The sequence below is a fragment of the Ziziphus jujuba genome, chromosome 1, assembly GCF_031755915.1.
Source record: "Ziziphus jujuba cultivar Dongzao chromosome 1, ASM3175591v1".
Classification (NCBI taxonomy): domain Eukaryota; kingdom Viridiplantae; phylum Streptophyta; class Magnoliopsida; order Rosales; family Rhamnaceae; genus Ziziphus; species Ziziphus jujuba.
In genome coordinates, this window is record NC_083379.1 from 4581542 (window position 1) to 4604720 (window position 23179).

Genomic DNA, 23179 nt, shown 5'->3' on the forward strand with positions numbered 1-23179 from the left:
TACTTATAATTAAAAAAAAAAAAAAACCCCTAGTTTATCTTGTTTAAATATTTTCACTGGTGATTTGATGCTAAAAGAAAATCAAAGTGATTAAACAGAAAGATCACACAAAAAAAAAATATATTATTTGCTAACAAGCAACGCATAAAAGTATTTATACATCGCCTGTTACCATGAATTTAAAAAAAAAAGGTGAATTTAATAATTTGCTTCAATATTTTCACAGGATATTTGATGATGTAAAGAAAATCAAATTGAGTTAAAGAAAAGAGACCAAAAAAAAATTATATTTGAATATAGGCGACGCATAAAAATGATTCCGCGTCGCCTATTACTTATAAATAAAATAAAAAAAATAAAAAAAACCATAGTTTATCTTGTTTAAATATTTTTACTGGTGATTTGATACTGAAAGAAAATCAAAGTGATTAAACAGAAAGATCACACCAAAAAATTTATATTATTTGCTAACAAGCGACGCATGAATACTTTTATGCGTCGCCTGTTACCATGAATTTTAAAAAAAAAAATGTGAATTTAATAATTTACTTCAATATTTTCACAGGATATTTGATGTTATAAAGAAAATCAAATTGAGTTAAAAAAAAAACAGAAAAAAAGGTATTATATTTGAAAACAGGCGACGTGGAAACATTCTTATGCGTCGCCTATTACTGATAATAAAGAAACAAAAAAAAACACTAGTTTATGTTGTTTAAATATTTTCACTAGTGATTTGATGCTGAACGAAATCAGATTGATTAAATAGAAAGATCATACACAAAAAAATAATAATAATAATTTTTGCTAACAAGCGACGCATAAATTCTTTTATGCGTTGCCTGTTACCATGATTTAAACAAAAAAAAATGTTCATTTAATAAGTTGCTTAAATATTTCCACAGGATATTTGATGTTGTAAAGAAAATCAGATTGAATTAAAAAAAAAAAACAAACAAAAAAAAATTTATATTTGCTTATAGGCGACGCGGAATCATTTTTATGCGTCGCCTATTACTTATAATAAAAAAAAAAAAAACCCTAGTTTATGTTGCTTAAATATATTCACTGGTGATTTGATGCTGAAAGAATATCATATTGATTAAACAGAAAGATCACAAACCCAAAAAAACAAATTATTTGCTCATAATATTTTAATGCTTCGCTTGTTATTTGAAATGAAGAAGCAAATGTAATCTATTATTTTATTTGAGTTCAAATAAACTATCACTAATAGCCAAAAACATGAAAGTGCAACTCGTTGAACATACTTACGTCGAGCAATTGGACTATGGGTCCTTGCTTTAGATCAATTTACAATTGTTATATCCTATCTCAAATTATGTCGTGAGATGTGTTTTTGTGTTTGTGTATACTCATATATGTGAATAATTGAAAAGAGCATTGATAGAACTGTTTTCTATTTTTAGATTAATTGACTTGGTGTTCATTGGAATGCTATGTGGAAATATTTTTAGATGTAATTTTAAAAAAAGTAACTAAAATTAAAAAATAAATTTTAATTACTATTGGATAAGGCGACCCTTTTATATGTAAATGCGTCGCCTGTTTATCTCAATGAGTCGCTAGATCATCTAGTTTTTTAAACGAAAAATTACAATTTTAGAGTTATTGCCAAAAGTTTAAGAAGGAAATAAACAGTACTTGGAGAAACTTTTTTGTTTTAAAAGAATTAAAAAAAGGGCATCTATGAAACTGTTTATCCTTTAGCGACACAGTTTATCTCAATACATTGCCTGTTTATCCATTTTCTTAAAATTTTTGGCGCGTTTTCAAATTTTACGTGGGATTTTGAATACCATTTCTTTTCACAAAATATGTGTTAGTACACTTCATAATAGGTGTTAGAATTGGAAGCAATCTAAAAGAGACTTAAAGAGTGGGATATTTCGTGTTTAATTTTCCATTTGCTTGTGTTGCTATCTGGAAGTTGGATTTCTCTGTGTCGCCCTTGTGGTTAGCTTGGCTTCTTCTTTCTTCGTCTCCATGGTTTCGGTGAGTTTCTTTTCGCTTTATGATTGGCGGTGACATGTGGTGGATTGGGTTATTTTTTATTTATTTATTTATTTATTCATTATAACCGAAGGTTAGGTTCGCTGGGTTTTCTTAATCTTGTTTTTGTGGATAATTTGTTTGCGATGGGTTTTTTTAATCTTGCTTTTGTCGATAATTTGTTTGCGATGGTTTTCTTAATCTTGCTTTTGTCGATAATTTGTTTGCGATGGGTTTTCTTAATCTTATTTTTGTCGATGATTTGTTTGCGATGGGTTTTCTTAATCTTGCTTTTGTCGATAATTTGTTTGCGATGGGTTTTCTTAATCTTGCTTTTGTCGATAATCTTTTTTGTGATATTGTTTGATATTGTTCTGCTTAGATTGGTAGGGAAATGGATAAATCGTGGATAACAAAGTATAGAACCTCAAGCGATTTTGCTAAGGGGGTGAGTGAATTTTTGAAATTTAGCATGGAGAATGCCAATGATTGTAATGCCATATGGTGTCCTTGCATACAATGTGGGAATATGAAAATCCATACTATTAGGGATATTAAAGGCCATATATATTGGAATGGGTTTGATGTCAACTATCGGCGATGGATTTGGCATGGTGAGTCATGTGCTGATGGGATTGGACCATCTTCTCATTTTGGGAATATTAATGTAGAATATAATGAAAATGATAGTAGTAGTAAGGAAAACGTGGCTTTCAATAGCTTAGACATGACCCGTGCTGCATTAGAAACTTTTGATAATGATCCTAATGAATTTGCTACCTTATTGGAGGATGCGGAGAAACCTTTGTACCTAGGTTGTACCAAATTTACCAAGTTGTCGGCCTTGGTTAAATTGTACAACTTAAAGGTAAGATATGGATATTCTGATAAGAGCTTTGATGTACTATTGCAATTGTTATCCGAGATGTTGCCCAATGACAATGTGTTGCCAACCTCCATGTACAATGTTAAGAAGACTTTGAGTGCTTTGGGAATGGAGTACATCAAGATTCATGCATGTCCTAAAAGTTGTATTCTGTTTAGGAAGGAATATGTGGACCTTAATGAATGTCCTAAATGTGGATCTGCTAGATGGAAAATTGATAAGAATGGAGTTGCTAGCAATATTCCAAATAAAGTTTTATGGTACTTTCCTATTATTCCCCGTTTTAAACGAATGTTTCGTAGTGTTGAAACAGTTAAGAATTTGACATGGCATGCCAATGGGAGAAAGGTTAAGACAGGGGAAATGCAACACCCTACAGATTCTCCATCTTGGAAGTTGGTTGATCGTTTATGGCCAAACTTTGCATCCGAATATAGGAATTTGAGACTTGGGACCACTGCCGATGGAGTTAATCGATATAATATGTTAAGTAGTAGGTATAGTTGTTGGCCTGTGATGACGGTTGTGTATAATCTTCCTCCTTGGTTGTGTATGAAGCGGAAATTTATGATGTTAAGTCTTCTAATTTCTGGACCGAAGCAACCCAAAAATCAAATTGATGTATACATGGAGCCGTTAGTTGAAAACCTGCAGCGGTTGTGGAATGAGGGTGTTACGGTCTTCGATGCTTACCGTCAAGAGAAATTCATTTTGAAGGCAGTGGTGCTATGGACAATAAATGATTTCCCAGCTTATGGTAACTTGTCCGGTCATGCAGTGAAGGGATATTATGCTTGTCCAATTTGCAGTGAAAATACTTTTGCTACAAGGCTAAAGCATGGAAAAAAAATGAGTTTTACCGGGCATAGAAGATTTCTTCCTCCAAATCATCACTATAGAAGGCAAAAGAAGGCTTTCAATGGATTTCAAGAATTTGGAGTGCCTCCAAAACCGTTGACTGGAGAAGAAATCTTAGATAAGCTTAATGCAATGAGATTTGATAACTCAAACAAGAGGAAAAGGACTGTTGATTCTGAAGAATGTTGGAAGAGGAAGTCCATTTTTTTTGAATTGGAATATTGGAAATTTCTCCATGTGCGACATAATTTAGATGTCATGCATATTGAGAAAAATGTTTGTAAGAGCATATATGGTACATTGCTCAATATTCCTGGTAAGACGAAGGACGGAGTTAATGCTCGCTTAGATTTACAAGAAATGGGTTTACGGAAAGACTTGTCCCCTAAGCCTCAAGGCAATCGAACTTTCCTACCACCGGCCTGCTATACATTATCAAAGCATGAGAAGAAATTGTTTTGTAAGTGTTTAGCGGACTTAAAGGTTCCAGATGGTTATTCTTCAAACTTTAGGAATCATGTTTCAATGGAGGACTTAAAGATGGTAGGATTGAAATCTCATGATTGTCATACATTGATGCAACAACTCTTGCCTCTTACAATTCGTGCAATCCTTCCTAAACATATGAGACATGCAATTGCAAGACTTTGTTTTTTCTTCAATGCAATTTGCAAGAAGTCTATCATTGTTGCTGAATTGGAAAATATTCAAAATGATCTTGTTACAACTTTGTGCCTTTTAGAGAAATTCTTTCCACCATCGTTTTTTGATATAATAGTTCATCTAACTGTACATTTGGTTCGAGAGGTAAGATTATGTGGACCAATACATTTCAGGTGGATGTACCCGTTTGAGAGGTACATGAAAGTATTGAAAAGTTATGTTCGAAACAAAAATCGGCCAGAAGGTTGTAGTACCAAGGGTTACATATGTGAAGAAGTGATTGAGTTTTGTAGTGAATTTCAGAGAGGATTAGATGCAGTTGGAAACCCAATTGGTAGATATCAAAAGTTAAATGATAAGGATGATGTTAGTGCCCCCATTAAAGGTGGAAAAAAATCAATCAATTGATCAACAACTTTGGAAGCAAGTCCATAGATGTGTACTTTCGAATACACCAGAAATAGAACCGTATGTCAGGTGCATATATACATGTTAATGTATAAATTAGTTGATATTTTTAATATATATAGATATATATATATATATCAACATGTATAATTTAGTTGATATTTTGAATATATTAATATGCATCAATAAGTTGATATGTTGGATATTTTTATTAATTACAACAACTTTTATTTGTGTTAGTATTCATTTAGAAGTCTTGAAGTCAAGCAAAAAAAATCGAGGAAAAAAAGCAAAATGGTTTCAAGACGAACACAAACGTACATTTATGTACTGGTTAAGTGATAAGGTATGGGAAAGTTAAATATTCAATATATAATATCATTGTTTCAGCTTTAATTTTTCATATTTTTTTCAATTGACTAGATTGCACAAGAGCGAAGTCAACCTAATCACACAGTTTCTGAAACATTAAGATGGTTAGCCCATGGTCCGCAATGGGTGGTAACGAAACATGAAGGATATGTCATTAGAGGGGTTAGATTCAACACTATAAATATGGATAATAAGAGGGTCATCCAAAATAGTGGTGTCAAACTTATTGCCAAAAGTGAGCATTTTGCTAGTGCTAAGGATAATAATCCAATTTTAGCTAAGATGGCATACTATGGGATCATAAGAGAGATTTAGGACGTTGATTACACTATGTTTCGAATTCCAGTGTTCAAGTGTGATTGAGTTGACAGCAGTGGTGTGAAAGTTGATGAGATGGGGTTTACATGTGTTAACTTTAGTAAAATTGAATATAAATCTGACTCATACATCATGGCTTCACAAGTTCAACAAATATTTTATGTTGAAGATCAACTTAATTCGAGATGGTCTGTTGTTTTAACTCCACCACGACATTGTACTTTTGTTGAAAAAGAATTGGTTGAAGAAGATGTTCTTGGCGATACTACAATGGCTCACAATCCATTTGCCATACAATTGCCAAGTGTTGATGAAAATGATCATGAGGATGAATGTGAGAGTGGCTATATTCGTAATGACTGTGAGGGGATATGGATAAACAATATCTTCTAAATAAATTGGTATGTATATTTATTAACTTATGTTTTAAGTAATATTTATTTATTCATTATGTGTTTTTCTCTTATGTGTTTTCCACTTTAATTAGGAGAAATGTGCCACGCCAAATCTTAAGAAGGTAAATATTCATTAAATTTTCATTTACCAAATTACAAATTAATTTATTAATGATTAAGTTTTTATTAATTTATTTTGTGTAAGTGTTAATAAATTTTTTTATTTTTCCATATGCAGTATGAGGGTGTAATATCGTCAACACGAGGACATCAACTTCCATCTTAATGAGTATGCATATCTAAAAATATGTCAATGAGATGATATTTAATTATATTGATAATTGTTTTGTTATGAACAAGTATTTATTTTAAATTTTTATATTCTAATTATTTTGGACGAAGCTAGTTTGGGTTTTTTGGTATTATAATTACTTTTATATTTTAATAAATTTTTAAAAATTAAAAAATATAAAAGAAATGGCGACTCATTAAGATACTAAAAAGTCGCCTAAAATATATAACGACATATAATAAGATAATTTAGCGACTCATAAATTTTGCGAATCTACACAAAATGTTGCTAAAAGTATTTTTCCAATTTTAGCGACATAAATATATAGCGACCCTAAACGAAAACGTCGTTAATAAATTTTTAACGACTTTTTCGTAAAGCATCACTAAATCAATGAGTCGCTTTAAGTTAATTGCTGCATATGTCGCTAAATGAGAAAATGCGTCGCTAAAAATTCATAAATATGCGACTCTTATAATTTGTCGCTAAACCACGGACGAGTCGCTAATTTGGAGACACTAAAAAATAGTCGCTAAAAATATATGGGTCGCTAAAAAAGAGACTCACATAATTCGTCGCTAAAACATAATGCGTCGCTAAATTGGCGATAAAAAAATGGGTCACTAAAAATGCATGAGTCGCTATTCAAAATGAATTTTTAGCGACAAAAATATTTTGCGACGGTTTATGAGAATGTCGCTAAAAAGTTTTAGGGACAATATTCTAAAGCGTCGCTATTTTATGAGTCGCTATAAGTATATTATTGTATGCGACGCTAAAAATTAAATGTGCGTCACTAAAAAGTGTTAATAAACGACTGTTATGATACATCGCCCGTTGTCTTACATATTTTGCGATAGGATATTTGGCGACTCTGTCGAATGCGTCGCTGTTTATTTAGTGCGACGCAGTACTTGCGTCGTGTATCAGCTCGATTCTAGTAGTGATTGGATATACAATAATGATATACACATGTCATTTTCATATATCTACACATAATGATTTTATTACTTTATCAAAATCGTATGTGGTTGAGCTCTTCTATCATTTTTATTGCCAAAATTTTCATATATAACCCGGTAGGAGACCTATTTTGGCGCTTCATTAACTAATCAATGATTTCGATTTTTGAATTAAAATTATGATTTTTCCATAGCCCCATTAAATAGATACATTATATATAATTTGTCTATTGATGATTTCCTTTTGAACTGATCTGCATGTTATTTTCATTCCTTTTAGATTAGTCAACAAAAACTGAAAAAAGGGGCAAAATAATTATTTCTAGATAACCAATATTGAAAATTAAAATAACGGATCTAATTTTTCAATCTAATTTCTTGAAGCTTCGTTTACATGACTAATTTTAGAGGAAGCTTCAATCATTTTGTGCAAGGATTCCATGGTAAAGATAAAGGCATGTACAATTGAAAGCGTGTGTGTGTGTGTGTGTGTGAAAGCATCTTTTTTTTTTTTTTTTTTTTTTAAATGAAGTTGTTGAACTTTGGAACTTTCACATTTATCAGCTTTAAACACCCAGTTTATGTACTTTCAATCAAACAAAGTCAGACCTTTCTATTTTTGTTTGTTATTGTAACACCCCGTCCCAAATCGCACCGGAATCCGTGCACGTTGACCGTTGACCGTTGACCGAAGGGGTCAAAAGTTGACTTTTTGACTCGGTGGGAATTGCGAGATGACTAGGGTACCGTGGCGAAGTGCACGATGCCACGAGTTCGTAGACTGGTAGCACGTCGAAAACGGAGCTACGGTTTGGAAGTTATGGACGAAACAAGTTGCGGTCCAAACTGTCCAAGGGGTGCCGGAGTTGACTTTTTGTTTATGGGGAATTGAGCTTTGACTCATGCATGGTTGTGAAGTGCTCGTCGATACGAGTTCACAGACTAGCGGCACGCTCAAAACGGACATCCGGTTAAAAAGTTATGGACGTTTGAAGTTTACCGGATACCGTATTATTTTAATATTTTTTTGGGTCGGTGAACAGTGAAACGCCACGTGTCAGTTTCTGATTGGTCCACGTGGCATGAACAGTGTCACAGGGGTTTTATTTGTTAAAACACTCGGGAAGAGAGAGAAAGAGAGAGAAGAGAGAGAAAGAGAGAGAGAGAGCCACCGCCGGCCACCGGAGTTTTCCACTGTTCCGGCCGAGTTACTGTACACGCGCCGGACAGAAAGCTTGCCCACCTCATTTCCGGCAAAACCTCCAAATTTCACGGCGAACGGCCGCCGGACGCGCCCGGATCGGACGTCCGAAGTTTGGCGGTGATTTTTCCCCTCCATCGCCGGCCACCTCGAATCGGCACTGTTCCGGCCATTTTCCAGCCACACGCGCCTGACAGCCTTGATCCTCTCCTCAAGTCCGGCCTACCCACCAAAAATCACGGCCATCGGACCACCGACGCGCCGGGATCGGAGCGGTTTCCGGCGAGGGGTCGAAAATCTTCAAACGGTGATTTCTCCGCCGTACGACCTCCGTTTTGCTCACCGTCGGTCCCGTTGGATTGCTCTCCTCACGATCTACAAATCTGCAAAATTTCACAGCAAACGGCCACCGTCGGAAAATACTGTTCCGGTGACGTGGCGGCCCGCCGGAAAATACTGTTCCGGCGAGTACCCGAAAATTCCGGCCAGCTCCAGTCCGCAGTGTTCGACCTCCTGAACCCAAATCCGACTTCCGTTTCCGCCAATTCGCGACGGTTTGGGAGAATTGCGGAGCCGAAACTCGAAAAGCTTTCCGGCGAGATTCCGACCCCGTCGGGTTCGATCACCGGAAAGTAAGACCGAATCCGTGATCCTCATCACACGAGCTTCGATTCGGTATATAACTCGTAACCCTTAGATGTCGCTTGGTGTTCGCTTCCCGGGTATCCATTTGGGAATTACCCGAATAAAATATTAATATTTTTGGTTTGTGCACTGTGGTTGTTTAGGTGTACGCGCGAGTAGTGGAGTGGATCCCGAGGAGGATCTTAGTTGATTTGCGCTCTCCAGGTGAGTGACCCACCTTCAAAAATTATTTTGGGCAATTAATTAAATTTAGTTGGTATTTAATTTAGTATTTAATTATGCTCATGTGGTGTGGTTTAATTATGATTTTAATGCGGTTTAATTTAAATTAATTGTTATGCATGAGCAAGGTATGTTCGGTATTAATTTCACGTGGTTTCAAATGTGATTTCTCGGGCATAATTAGGTTAAATATTTTATGAAAACATTTGGTTAAATTTTATAAATTATGCCCGCGGTATTTTTATGGTTGCATTTCGTATTTCGAGAAATTGTGGTTTGTTGGTTATCAATTGATTCGTACCGGGTTATTAAATAAAAATATGTGGGATGGTGTTTGTGAAAAATTTGGTATACTTCCCACGGTGGTTTTTGGAAAAATGGTACGATTGGTTATGTATGTTTATTTTTAGACGCACTCATACAGTATTGGTGTTCTGGTGTATGGTGTATGGACACGTGGTTTAGCACGCGGTTATTATATGGTTTAGCGTGCGGTTATTACTTCACCCGTGAGTTGCCATTGGACCGTGGGCAGGCAAGGTTATTGTTGCGCACAGCCGCCCCCCTCCTTGGCCGGGTGATGGTTTTTAGCAGTTGGTACTGTCGGGACGCCGAAGTGACCGCTGCAGGTTTCTCTCTTTAACCTCCCGCCAGTCGGTGCTCGGGACGCTGGGTATCGAAGGGCATCACCGGTATATGGTGTGGTGCGTCAGGTGTAGTCAGTGTAATTGCAAATAATGGTTTAAACCCCAAAGGTGTTCAAAATTTATTTATTATAATTTATTATATTTTTATTATATATTTGGGGTATGTATTTATTTAATTGTTGTTGTTAAATTATTTAATCCCTTGGTTTTTGGGAGGTATGCACATTGGGTTTTGCGAAAAAGTTTTAAAAAGGGAACATTTCAAACGGAGCGATTGGTGAGAGTTTTGAGGGAAATCATTATTTTCCAAAGGTTATTATTATTTATTATTAATTGTTGGTATTTGTTCCACTCCTTAATTGTTATTATTTTATTATTATTATCAAAAGGTGTTCAGTAGTTCGGGTTACTCACGGAGATGATTAGCATCTCACACTCTTAAATTCCGTTCCCTTAGGTGTAAGTGGTGGTAAACGTTCTTCCGGAGCGAACCAAGTTTTCCGCTGCTGTTGTGTTTCGAGGAGTTTCTTTGTACTCTTTCATTTCAGTGTATTATTTCTTTTCAGCCTTGTTGTATTTCTGTTGTTTAGCACTTCTTAAAGCTCTGTATACTATTGGAATACTTCTGTTTTATTTATGCACTGGACTGTTGTTGCTTTGAGAAGTGCTGGAATTTGTGGAATCATTTTGTAGTTTGTGGGAGGAATAAGGGGATATTTTTAGAAGTGTGTTTTCAGTGCAGGTAATTTGTGGTAAGTAAATCCCTTAGGGGAGGCTCTGTCGGATTTTCCTTTAGAGGGTCCGGTAGGGTTTCCCTGGGATCAGGGCTGTCTAGGGTTCCGGGGAAGGAATTCTGGACGGGTCCTGACAGTTATTCTACCTCTCAACCTTCTCTATTTAATATTAAATTTTCACAATACCCTTTTTAGTTAAGTGAGAAAAAATTTAATAATGATTATTAATCCATTTCTCAATTTCTTTTTTTACATATTTTTTTAAAATTATCATTATTATTGACATTTGACATGATAATTAACAGTCGCACATAAATGTAAATGACAAAAATCATGAAATTTTTTATACATATAGTATTTTATAACATTTTAAACTTAAAAAATATTCAGTTACATATAAAAAAGTTTATATTTTATCAGAACATTTTTTTTTTTTTTGACAAGTTTTACCACATCTTTTTGGAAGTAAAGTTTGTTGACCGAATATCAAGTTTTTTTTTTTTTTTTCACTGGCATACTTATAATTTTCTAAAATTAAAAAAAAATTGTAAAAAGTATTAATGTAGAGGAACTATTCTGCAATGTACCAAAATTATGGATGTCTACAGTTTTAAAGTTGTGAATACAGAATCACTTTTGGAATAATGCCTAGCTAGCTATAGTTGTGCAAGTACTTATGCTCAAATAGTAGTTTGTGAGTAGGTGGAATTGGAAATTGGAGTAAGATCAAGAAATTTCTGTTACGAAATTTAAAAGCTTTAAGCATATAATATATTAATTGTATGCTATACAAGCAATTACAAGATCCATCAAGTATAGGTGCAAATAAGTATATAATTTGGAAATAACATACATATAATTACTATATTCGTATCAAGTGAAAATTAATTATTCACCACCCATAGAGTTTCAAGCAGTTGGATAGGAAGCTTCCATGGCAATGCCACAAAGACCTTCATTAGCATCAACATCTCTCTGCATTCTAATGTATCCATTCTCACCCCATGAAGTGCCCCATGAATTCTTCACCAACCAATACTTCGTTCCATCATCTGCCTTTCCATATCCAACGGCTGTCACACCATGATCCAGAGCTGTTCCACATTCTCCAGTGAATACCCCGCTCGAGTAGAACTGGAAGGCCGATCCACTGGCATCGATTGCAACAGAGACTGGTTGATTAGCCACCGCCTTTAACAATGCCTTCTCGCTATTTGCAGGAACATCTTCATAGCCGGTGATTTTGGCGGCATGGGAAGCCTCTTTATTGGTGTTACAAGTACCATCAACTCCTTTGTAAGGATAGTTTGCTTCTGTGGCAAGTCCTTTGTTTTGAATGATAAACTCAAAAGCGTCGTCCATGAGACCCCCCTCGCAACCTTGATCTTCACCGCTGGTGTCGCAGTCCACTAATTCTTGCTCAGAAAGAGATATCAATTTCCCAGTTTTCAGCTGTGTAATTCCTTCTGTGGCTGCCACTGCGGAAAATGCCCAGCAACATCCTATATATTGGACATATATATACATTACAACAACCACAATGCAATGTTAATTAATATATATATATATATATATGTAACATATAGCAAAGAAAATAAAGGGCTAATTTGGTATGATATTAACTAATTAGTACCACATTGACCCTGGTCCTTGATGGGGGTGACAGCTCCTTTCTTCCTCCAATCTATGCTGGATGGAACTGCACTCACATCTTCGTATCTAAACGATGTTTGAGATGACTTGGAATTGGAGGATCTTTTGTATCCATTGCGAGAGGCTCGGAATTCTTCATTGGTTTGGTCTGCATATTCATTGACACTTAGCTTGTAAGGCCGATTGCCAGCATTGTTAAAATTCTCAATGAACTCCACATTGTCCTTGAATATCTTAAAACGCCTTTCCTTCTCAGCATTGTTCTCGTACGTGCGCCCATAGCGAGCCATCCACTGTTCATGTCTCTCTGACATGGAAACTTCATTCAATGTGCGGCACTTGGCTTGAGAAGCCCACACTCCTAAAACTACAAGTGCTAGAAAAATTGAGGACCTTCCCAGTGTCATAGCCATTACTTACTTTTTGAATTTGGCAAGAATTAATTACTAGGATTTTTGGTATTCTATTTTGGTTAAGATGTATATGAGCATATATACCAGGAAAGTTGGGTATATATAGAATGGCTTCACCTGCCCACAGCACTTTTACTTTGTTGACCTTCCAAAGTGATTGCTCAATTTCCTGGTCGGCCTGGTTAGTTTTCCGGGAAAATTGTGATGATTTAGACAACCTAGTCCATGCATATACGCTGTCCTGTTAAACGCCATAGTTTTCGTGTAACTAATTACAAAAAGATTATATTATATCTCATACAAATTTATCAGCCATACTAGTTTGAAGCCTTGTTTTGGAGCTAGCTTTATATATTGTTAGTGGTGTTTACGATATTTTTATTATATAATGTATTTTCGATTAAGCCAAAATTGAGACCTTTTTTTTTTTTTTTTTGGCTGTAATTGTCTACAGTTGATATTAAATAATATTTATTACTTAACATTTTGGAGTGCGCTATTTTAGAATTTTTCCATAAAATGATGGCGTTATAGGTGTTATAATGATATAATATAATATATATGTTTCTTTCACGTTGTGAACATTTGAATGTCCTTGTGTCTGCTGGTGCAATCCTTCAATGCGGTTATATTATCTTCATCTCATTAAAATAAACTTTCCCTGTCCAATTTAACTCCATTGAAAATGATCTATCCTTTTTTTTTTATTTTACTTTTTTTAATCCATTTCTTGTAATTTGTCTAGAAGTGGTACAGATTAATGAATGCATACAAGCAGCAAATCAAGACAAAATGCCTCCGTTTTAGGAAGGAGAGGATAATCAACATTAAGGCCAATATATTCGCGCGCACGACATAGGCTTCAGGACATATATTCAAGTGAAGCCTAGATCAACATATCCATTTTAATTATAATACTTAAAGTTTATAAAAGGTTCCTCCAAGTTAATTGTCACCTTCATCAATATTTTTATTCCAAGTGATTCATTTTGCATATTTATGATACTGTCCCCAAAAAAAAAAAAAAAACTTATATCTACTAGGCCTTCTTTAGTATGGATTTTAAAATGCTGTTTTGGTATTTGAACAGTTGTTTCGAAGTGCTTCAGGCACGTAAAAAAGCTTTTAACCAAAATAAGTAATATTTTAAAAAAAAAAGGCATGTAAAAAAGCTTTTAACCATAATAAGTAAAAAAAAAAAAAAAATTTACTGACAAATAAAAACTAAACAAGTAGAAGCAAAATTGATCTTAAACAGAGGTTTACACTTCTTAAAGTACTCAATATATTAGATAGGATGCGAAAATTAATACCTATATTTTGCATCCTGTATGCGCTCAATTTCATACTGAATTGACCATATTTTACTCAATCTAAAGAAATAAACAAAATCATCCCTTTTTTTTTTTTTTTTTTTTTTTTTGGTGGCACTAACGACTCAACTAAAAAGAATTGAAGTTATTAATTATAGGCTTTTTGGTGGATGTAATGGAATGAACCCTCATCAAATTGTGTTAAAACAGAGAGTTCTACAACTACCTACTCCAGAGATTATTTAGTTCACGAAATGAAAAAAAAAAAAATTTAATTCTGTGCAGTTATAGTACTGTTCTATACACTGAACTTCAAGCTCAACCAGTCTCAGAGGAGGTGGAGAATTTGGGACAAATTTTCATTATTACTAAATTCCAAGGCTTCAAGCAAATGAAAGGTACAAATACAGGTAATGACAAGATCCACCATGCAGGGCACATAGATGAACATATGTGAAAATTAACATCTATCATTTACAATGTTCAGGTCATTATTCTCCAGTTCTTATAATTAAGCTCAAACAGTAGGATACGAAGCTTCCATGGCAATGCCGCAAAGACCTTCAATAGCTTCAACATCTCTTTCCATTCTAATATATTCATTCTCACCCCATGAAGTACCCCATCACCAAACCAATACTTTGTTCCATCATCAACTGTTCCATATCCAACCACAGTCACACCATGGTCCAAAGTTGTTCCACAGTCTCCAGTGAATACCCCGCTCGAGTAGAACTGAAAGGCCGATCCACTTGCATCGATTGCTACAGAGACTGGTTGGTTAGCACTGCCTTCAACAGTGCCATCTCGCTATTGGCAGGAACATCTTCATAGCCTGAGATTTTGGCGTCATGAGATGCTTCTTCTGTCTTGTTACAAGTTCCATCTACTCCATGGTATGGATAATTTGCTTCAGAGGCGATTCCTTCGTTTTGGATGATAAACTCAAAGGCATCGTCGATGCTACCACCTTTGCGGCCTTGGCTTTCACCACTGGTGTCACAGTCCACTAATTCTTGCTCTGATAGAGACATCAATTTCCCTGTTGTTTGCTGGGTAATACCCTCCACCGCAGCCACTGCAGAAAACGCCCAACATCATCCTAGGTAGCGTATTAACAAAAGAACAGAAGTAATGATATTGGGAAAGATTTTTCACATCCAAAAGAACATGTTTAATATAAACATGGACATCGTTAATTTGATAGAATACTAGATTTATACTTGAATTACCACATTGATTCTGGTCCGTGACTGGAGTGACACCTCCTTTCTTTGTCCAGTCTATGCTGGATGGAAGTTCGCTCACATTCTCATATCTAGATGGCTTTTGAGTAGATGGGCGACTAAATGGCCTTTTGTATCCATTGCGAGATGCTTGGAATTCTTCAATGGTTTGGTCCGCATATTCATTGATATTTAGCTTGTAAGGCCGATTTCCTACCTTGTTAAAAGACTCTATTAACTCCACATTGTCCTTGAATATCAAGAAACGTTTTTCCTTCTCCGCATCATTCTTATACGTGCGTCCAAACAGAGCCATCCATTCTTCATGTCTTTCTGACATGGAAGCTTCATTTAAGGTGCGGCATTTGGCTTGAAAAACCGACATCCCTAACACTAGAAGTGTCATAAAATCAGAACTCTTCCAAGTGTCAAAGCCATTTCTTATTCTTGAAAACGGCCTGAAAGAATGGTGTTCTATGGTATTTTAGATCAGATGTGTACGAGAATACAATATACTCCTACAGATAATCGAGTATATGTAGAAAAATTCATTTAGCTATAGCTCTAAAATTTTATTCTATGGTAATATGGACCTTCCATGTAAAAGCTTTTTCCCTGCTTTGACTGTGAGTTTACGATGATTTGGACAACCGATTAGAATTTTGAATATTTTGCTGTAATTAATTAGAATTTGATATTGTTTTATATAAACTTACTTATACTTTCTGGAGCTTATTGAACAAAAGATGTTACAATGATGTTTGTACCACATATTCGATGTAGCCTCTATGTATAAATTTCCGTATACGTCCCTCTAGACCCAAAAGTAGAGTATTTTCCGTTAGGGTAAAGCATCTCCTTCCGTCTGTTAGCATGTCTTTAAAATATGCGTGTGCGGGCGCCTGTGCAAGCACGTGTGTGTATTTTCCCCTTCCAAAGTAAATTCTCCAGAAATACAACAGAAAATATGACGAGCAATGTCTATTAACTTTATAAGAATGTACCCAAAAAAAAAGACAAAAAAAAAAAAAAAAAAAAAAGTGGGGGGAGAGTATACCTAAATAAACTGCAATATGGGTCCAAGATATATACATATTAAAAATGAAACGGACACCTGTACATGGACATCCTCATGAGGCTTTCTCAGAAGTCGCAATCACATGACGCCTAGCCCACCTCTTTCCTCCAGTCCATAGAAACACCTGTTAGATGTATCACCAGTCTTGATATTTTTAGAACAGAATTACACCTATCCAACTGAATGGTGATTCCATTTGTGCATCGATTACCTGTAACTACATAATATTTAAAACTCAAAATACAACAAAGGAGGATTGCAGCACAAAAGCTAGTACATGATATGAAAATGAATTGTCAAATGTCTCTTTTCTGTTATATGTGTGTGTGTGTGTGTATATATATATAGATGTATTCTTTTTTGGACTGAACTAGGAAATGGTTGATTTGCTTAAACTTGTACCTCAGTGAACCTGATGACGAAAAAGTAATAGCCACGTGAAAATACTATGCTTGAATATCATCTGCACAGCCATCTAAACCACTGTAACATTTTTGCTCTCATATCTGCCTGCCAAAGCGGCTAGAGCATGTATCAATGACTTCGGGTCAAACATTACACCAACACTGGGGTCAAGTATAGAATTGACCGGGATCTGTAAATATCACTTTGTTAAAGCATCCATATCGACAAGTAAATTCATTTGAACTGTCAAATCAACAATGAATTTACGGTAAATAAATCATTGCTTAAATTTCAAAGCGTAACTATTTAGCAAGGCAAATAACAACATTATTATCAAACAGAAAAATGGGATATTATGCATTGTCTTCAATTTTCAACCAGTAGAAACCTCATCAAGCATTAAAATGACACTATCAACCTTAGATGTGAAACCTCTATCGAAAGGGCAAAAATAGTTTGACTTAAGAACTTAACATTAAGGTCTAGTTTAGTAAAGAAAAATCCAAGACTCTGAACCAACCTCATAAATCGAAAGTGTTAATACAACTTCATTGTTTTCACCCAAAAGGCAACATTGTGTGTGTGTGTGTGTGTGTGTGTGTTTATGAGAGAGAGAGAGAGAGATTATAGCCTATGCTATTTCTAGAGTAAAATTTCCCGTTGGTTTGATTTATTTTCATTAGAAGTAACGAGAACTGTTTGACCTAAAGTTCAAAATGTATTATAGGCTACAAACCACATCAAAGATTCCTTGAGCAGCCAAGCGTTGAACGTCTACAGGAATTTCACCATCTTTTGGTACTAAAATGGTGTTTATGTATTGATTGGCCTACATCAAAATACAAGTGACAATCAGTGCTCATTTCATTTGTCAGGTTAAGCAAGAACTTCTGTCAGCACACTAAAATCTAAATAATACATTCCAAATTGAAGACAAACCTTAACTACTCTAACTATTTAGTAAATTATGTAATCAAGCATTTTCCCTTTTTAACAAGTATTATCTTGCTACTGAATAAATAATCATGTGGAATGTCCAATAATAAATTAATAAAAATTGGCTACTTAGGGCATATAATTTACCAAGTTTTTTAAATGCAACTACTTTTAAATATTATATTTTCAAAACGAGTTTTTTATTGCACCACATTTATGCAAGATGTACTCAAAACTATAACTGAAACTTCCGACTTACAAGGTTTTTCAGACAATTATGAGGATTTCCCCATGTTCGATTTAATGCATCTGTGATAGCAGCTACAAAGCAAGAAGCTGAGAAGCCAGTTGTTTCTCGATCATAAGTTCCATTCAACAGAAGTACCTAACATGGGTCAGGACAATGTCAGTACAACACAAATAATTCTAGACATATAAACATGAAAAGATTAAATATCAGGAAGAAACTCAGTGACAACTTTTATTCAATAAGTATTTGTACCATATACATAATATACACCCCAAAAGTGATGAAAAGGTACCTTGGGGCAGGACCTTGAAGAAATAATCTCCCCGATGCCAATCAATACCTAAAATTAAGGCACATTCACATTCAAATAAAATTATCATCTGAAAAACTGACGAAAAAAATTACATGAAACAAAGATATATTAAACTAATAATAAAATCATCACCATCAAAAGTTGTCAGTAATTGTGCTAACGTATAAGATTAATTACATCAAGCAGAACAACAAAGAAAAAATAGAGGCAGCATGTTCACAGAAGGTCAAGTATGCTACCAATGATGGACAGATAGAAGTAAAGAGTGAACCCATGGCATAAACAATGCAGTCCACATTACTCAACTGCTCCAGGACAGCTGGGTTCACTGTGGGGAAGACCTAGCAATTAGGAGAGCTCATCATCAAAGTTTTCAAATATCAGGACTTAAACAAATATATAAGAACCAATATATAAATTTCAAGCAATCTGAAAAATGCAGTCATTAGAAACATGAAAGGCACATAGTTCATCCTTTTCAAAAAAGGCCTCTAATGCTTGTTAATATCTATACATGCATAAATGAAGAAATAAATTTAAAATAAAATAGTGAATTGACACAAAAATTAAAGGATTATCTCTCTCAGCAACTTAGATTTGACATTCACCTCATGCAGCAGATTTTGGCCCTCACTTGACATGTAGAATACCCTCTTTATTCTTGATGGAAGTCCTGGAACTAGAGAGTTCACCTATCAATATGAAACCAGTATCCGGTGAATAACAAAGTGAGAGATTTGATTCTGCAAGTATCAGCATAATGCCAAAACTAAATACACCATTTACGATTTTCCCCTGTCCAACATTCAAACTATAATAATAAGGGCAGTTTCATTAACTGCTGATTTGGTGGAATGGGAATCAAAACCAACACCTGAATAACCATATAATCAAAGATTTCCAAGAAACATCTTCAAAATATATATATATATATATATATATTCAAGGAACTCAATTAATTTAAACTACTTATCATATGTTAATTTCAAAAACCACCAGAACTTATGTAGTCTAAAAAAGTATCACTATTGCCCCTATCATGTCCAAATCATTGCCATCAGCTATATAACCATGCATACACTGGTCCACCACATTAACACCACAGCCACTCTCATCACCAGCTCACCACCAAATATATTATGGATTGAGGACCAGACATTTTACCAATATTCTGCTGGAAATCTAGAAATGTTTCAATAGACAAATCATGGAACCAGAATGATTGCAATCACGCAAGCATACCTTATTGACAGGTTCCATGGATCCCTTGGTTGGATGAGAAATTTCATTCTGGCCTCGTATTATTGTTCCATCCTACAGAGAGAGAGAGAGAAAGGAAAAAAAAAAAAAAGGCTACAAAATTGAGGGCTAAAATTATGGGAAAATATCTGGCTTATTGATGATAAAAAGAATGAACTCTAAGTTGAACTGAGTTGTTAATTACCTGAAAACAGCATTATTCTACAAACTATAGTAACATCACATCTAGAGCTGATGGAAATCAAGGTGCACTATAATATATATAATTTGAATCATTTAAGTTTGAAAAAATTGATTATTAAATTGAACATCTTTCAAAACTGTAAAACCCAGAAGAGAAAATTTATGACAATGACTACAAACAATCAAGTGGAAGAGTATACAGTTATGAAATTTTTAGAAAGAAAATGGCAGATCTGAGTTCTTTCTCATGCTAGAAGTCTAAGTACCTCTAACCATATTTTCATGCATGTGCATCCTTTTAGGTTAGTAAGGACAGAACTCCATAATCATACCAACCAAAATTTCCTTTATATAGTCCAAATAACAATAGAGTTCAGTCTTCCATGACTGGCAGATTTTCAAGCTAAGTAAATCTTTTATAGCCACAGTGACAGATAGAATTCTAAAAGGTATAGCAAAAGGGAAGTCATCATCAAAATAACAATTGGGTGTCATGCCTAGTTTCCTAAACCGCAATAAGACTTTTGAAACTGTGGAAGACCCCAGACCAAGGGTTAGATATAGGGCATATAACAAAGATTTAGCTAAGACCAAGCAAGATTATATGCCTATATTTTTAACCTTTTTTTTTTTTTTTCATTTATACTAATAAATTTTATAAGATGCTTAACAGAAAATGAATCAACATGGATAAGGTGAAAGAGTGTACTGATGCAAGATTAAAAAATATATCCATGCATATATATCTGAACATTCATCAGAATTGTAGATTAAAAACAATACCCATAATTCACATCCTAAAGTAAGCCTGTCATTTGTTGAAATCACTGGAAGAACCAAACTTTCAGAGGGGATATCTGAAACACGTGAAAACAAAAATATTGCAGCATCTAATGACTGAAAAAATATGCGTGCTCCTGCAAAGAAGAAGTTTCCAATACTGCAAAATAATGGAGAGTCAGTTAAGCTGCAGCAATATTATCACTTAGGCAAACAAAAAAAGTAAGTGTAAACCTTTAAAGGGTTAGTACATAGATTTGAGTCATCAAATTCGGTAAAATATATATACATATATATAAAGGAAATACATTTGACAAAACAAAACAAAAAAAATATATACAATAATAATCTTTATATTCACATAGAATAAAAACAGTAGGACCTAACTATAACAAGAATGCACTACCTGCCATTGCTGAAGCAAAATGATTCGTCAGAGTGGCGGAGAATCTGTATTTAAAATGTACTTAAGTCAGACCAGCAAAAGGTAAAGAAACAATCGAAGGTAGCAAATATGATAATGCAAAAATATAGCAAGATAATTAACAAAAATTATGGCATTAGAACCACGTTGTTAACCTGGTTCTGAAAATAAGCCAAAAATGCTCTAATAGTTTCTCTGTAGGGTTTTGATACACCTTTCCATAGAGAATGTTCTCCTTCCACAATATCATACCTGTCAAATTTCTCAACTCAGCAAAGTGTTACTCAATACTTCCATCATAGTAACGCCTATCAAGTAACCGAGAGATATTCAGGATATTAAAATTATCAACAAGAAAGGTATATAACAACAAAACTCATTTACATGTTATATTTAATACTCTTGTCGAACTTCATGTTTCAATATAGAGCTAACAAATGCAATGCAGGTAAAATCTTACTCATATATAGCATTTTCGCATCATTTAACATTCTTTTATTGCTATTTTATTTGATGTATAGAAAATAGTCAGTCAGAAATTTCCACTGTTGTCACTGACATCATCTAATGCATGTGATGATTCATCTGGCAACACAACCTTTTGTATAAGAGATCTTATGAATATTGAGTTGTGGCTCCTTTATGCCTGTTTCAATGTTTATTAATGGAAGTGCAGTAGCCAAACGAGTTTTTTTTTTTTTTTTTTTTTATGGTGATCTTAAAAAAACCATTTGTGGCAAACTCTTCCTCTTCGAAGATTATCCTTATAGCTTCTTTATATTTTCAACTTCTTCAATAAAAATGTTAGACAAAGAAGGTAAAGGGAAGCCATCTAATTGCAACAAAGACCAACTAGCAGATTAGAACAACACTCACAAAAGGGCATAGTTTCAAACAAATGTATGCATCACGAACAGAATAACCATACTGTATTAAGAATTTCACTCAAAACTTCCACCATTCTACAATTAAATGCTAAATATTGCTTCCTTCATATTCTTCATGCTAACAAAAAATAATAAAAACAAATTAAAATAAAAATAAAAATAAAAATTAGAAGCACCACTAAAATAGCAAGATCTTACCATTCCAATTTAGCTTGTCGCGCATCGAGGGGTAAACGATGACCCAGCAATGTCCGGACGGCAAGAGCCTCAGAAGTACTCTCATCAGACAGTCTCAAACATCTGGACCGTATATCTCCAACAGCTGGACCTCCTAAAAACCAAAAAAATCCAACGGTTAGAAACTTGGAAAGAAAGTCCACTCGTTGAAATTGACAAAAAGGAAGCAGTAGGAATTGAAAAGACTACCAAGGACTCGAACAATCTCGGCCGTGCTTCCTCCATCATCAGAAACGGGAAGAACATGAGCGACACGTGTGGTGAAATTCTTGAGCTCCTCCACAACGCCATTGAACGCAGTGCCACCTGGAAACAACAACAAAATCCAAATTAAGCAAGGAAGGAATTTGGCATAAAATTGAAGGAGGAGGAAAGAGAGAGAGAAAAAGACCTGAGAAGACGAGCAAGGATGGTTGAGAAGGAGGAGAGTGGTTAGGGTTAGAAGAGGAATGGCAATGGTTAAGGTTAGAGATGGAAGAGGTAGCCATGGAAGGAGACCTACAAGAAGACAATGGCAATGGGATTTGACAATGGAAGCCAGGTGTCTTACACAGTGCTGGAGGACCTAACCAACTGTGCGCCATATTCCCGCGTCCTCCAACACAGCCCCACCTAATTTTTGGGAGAGAACCTTCCCCCTACACTGCTCACCCCGCCCCCATTCCTTTTTGTTTTTTATTTATTTATTTATTTTATTTCTTAATAAAAATAAATTGCCATTTATTAATTTAAATCTTTTTTTTTTCCCCAAATTCACATAATTTAAAATGATTGTTTTCCAAATTAAATTGTTACAATAACAAATCAATACTTAATTAAACGTAGCCAATTAGCCAATTATCATGTTACCTTGAAAATAACCATTTAACATGTCACCTTAAAAATAAAAATAACAAATTAAATCTTTGTATGGTGTAGATATAAATCTGCAAATTAAAAACTTGTAAATATTCACACAATAAAAAACTAAGGTTATATAATAAATTGTTTATATAAAAAATAAAATAAAATAAAAACCTTAGTTTTTACTTTACCATAAAATTAATTACAATATTTAAAATTGACTTATGTATTGTTCAATATATGCAAAAATAAATAAAACTGGAAAAGATGAATTTTTTTATTTTTTTTTTTAAGTTGCTAAACAATATGGTAGAGCATATGTCTTAAAGCATTGAATCCATAAATTGCAGAAATCCCAAGTT

General features: G+C 34.5%; 3 protein-coding genes and 1 pseudogene across 3 annotated transcripts; all 4 read right to left on the bottom strand.

The window, feature by feature from the left end:
- Positions 1-11525: 11525 nt before the first annotated feature.
- On the bottom strand, positions 11526-12682 carry LOC112492816 (senescence-specific cysteine protease SAG39-like). The gene is made up of 2 exons (XM_025077219.2): positions 12250-12682; positions 11526-12118 (listed from the first exon to the last, which is right to left on the bottom strand). Exons 1-2 carry the CDS (start codon positions 12680-12682, stop codon positions 11526-11528), a joined length of 1026 nt encoding a protein of 341 aa, XP_024932987.2.
- A 1658-nt stretch (positions 12683-14340) lies between these two features.
- LOC112492808 (cysteine endopeptidase RepA-like) lies at positions 14341-15096 on the bottom strand (annotated as a pseudogene).
- On the bottom strand, positions 15029-15606 carry LOC125418273 (senescence-specific cysteine protease SAG39-like). Its single transcript, XM_048466077.1, has 2 exons — positions 15208-15606; positions 15029-15097 (listed from the first exon to the last, which is right to left on the bottom strand). The coding sequence occupies exons 1-2, from the start codon at positions 15604-15606 to the stop codon at positions 15029-15031; spliced, it is 468 nt and encodes a 155-aa protein (XP_048322034.1).
- A 615-nt stretch (positions 15607-16221) lies between these two features.
- Positions 16222-22639, bottom strand: LOC107411312 (uncharacterized protein YNL011C). Its single transcript, XM_060816948.1, has 14 exons — positions 22366-22639; positions 22164-22280; positions 21936-22068; positions 21006-21102; positions 20833-20876; positions 20430-20586; positions 19446-19517; positions 18812-18895; positions 18443-18544; positions 18183-18230; positions 17900-18025; positions 17441-17533; positions 16702-16894; positions 16222-16516 (listed from the first exon to the last, which is right to left on the bottom strand). Exons 1-13 carry the CDS (start codon positions 22556-22558, stop codon positions 16775-16777), a joined length of 1386 nt encoding a protein of 461 aa, XP_060672931.1. The 5' UTR covers positions 22559-22639; the 3' UTR covers positions 16222-16516; positions 16702-16774.
- Positions 22640-23179: the final 540 nt, after the last annotated feature.

Excerpts from the sequence above, each read along its gene's own strand:
- LOC107411312 (XM_060816948.1), bottom strand. The coding sequence starts at position 22,558 with ATGGCGCACAGTTGGTTAGGTCCTCCAGCACTGTGTAAGACACCTGGC. Across the intron at positions 22,281-22,365 it reads ATCCTTGCTCGTCTTCTCAG|GTGGCACTGCGTTCAATGGC; the intron begins GTCTTTTTCTCT and ends TGTTGTTTCCAG. Across the intron at positions 16,895-17,440 it reads CTCAAGGAATCTTTGATGTG|ATCCCGGTCAATTCTATACT; the intron begins GTTTGTAGCCTA and ends TGATATTTACAG.
- LOC125418273 (XM_048466077.1), bottom strand. The coding sequence starts at position 15,606 with ATGTCGGTTTTTCAAGCCAAATGCCGCACCTTAAATGAAGCTTCCATG. Across the intron at positions 15,098-15,207 it reads GTAATTCAAGTATAAATCTA|GATGATGTTGGGCGTTTTCT; the intron begins GTATTCTATCAA and ends TACGCTACCTAG.
- LOC112492816 (XM_025077219.2), bottom strand. The coding sequence starts at position 12,682 with ATGGCTATGACACTGGGAAGGTCCTCAATTTTTCTAGCACTTGTAGTT. Across the intron at positions 12,119-12,249 it reads CAAGGACCAGGGTCAATGTG|GATGTTGCTGGGCATTTTCC; the intron begins GTACTAATTAGT and ends TCCAATATATAG.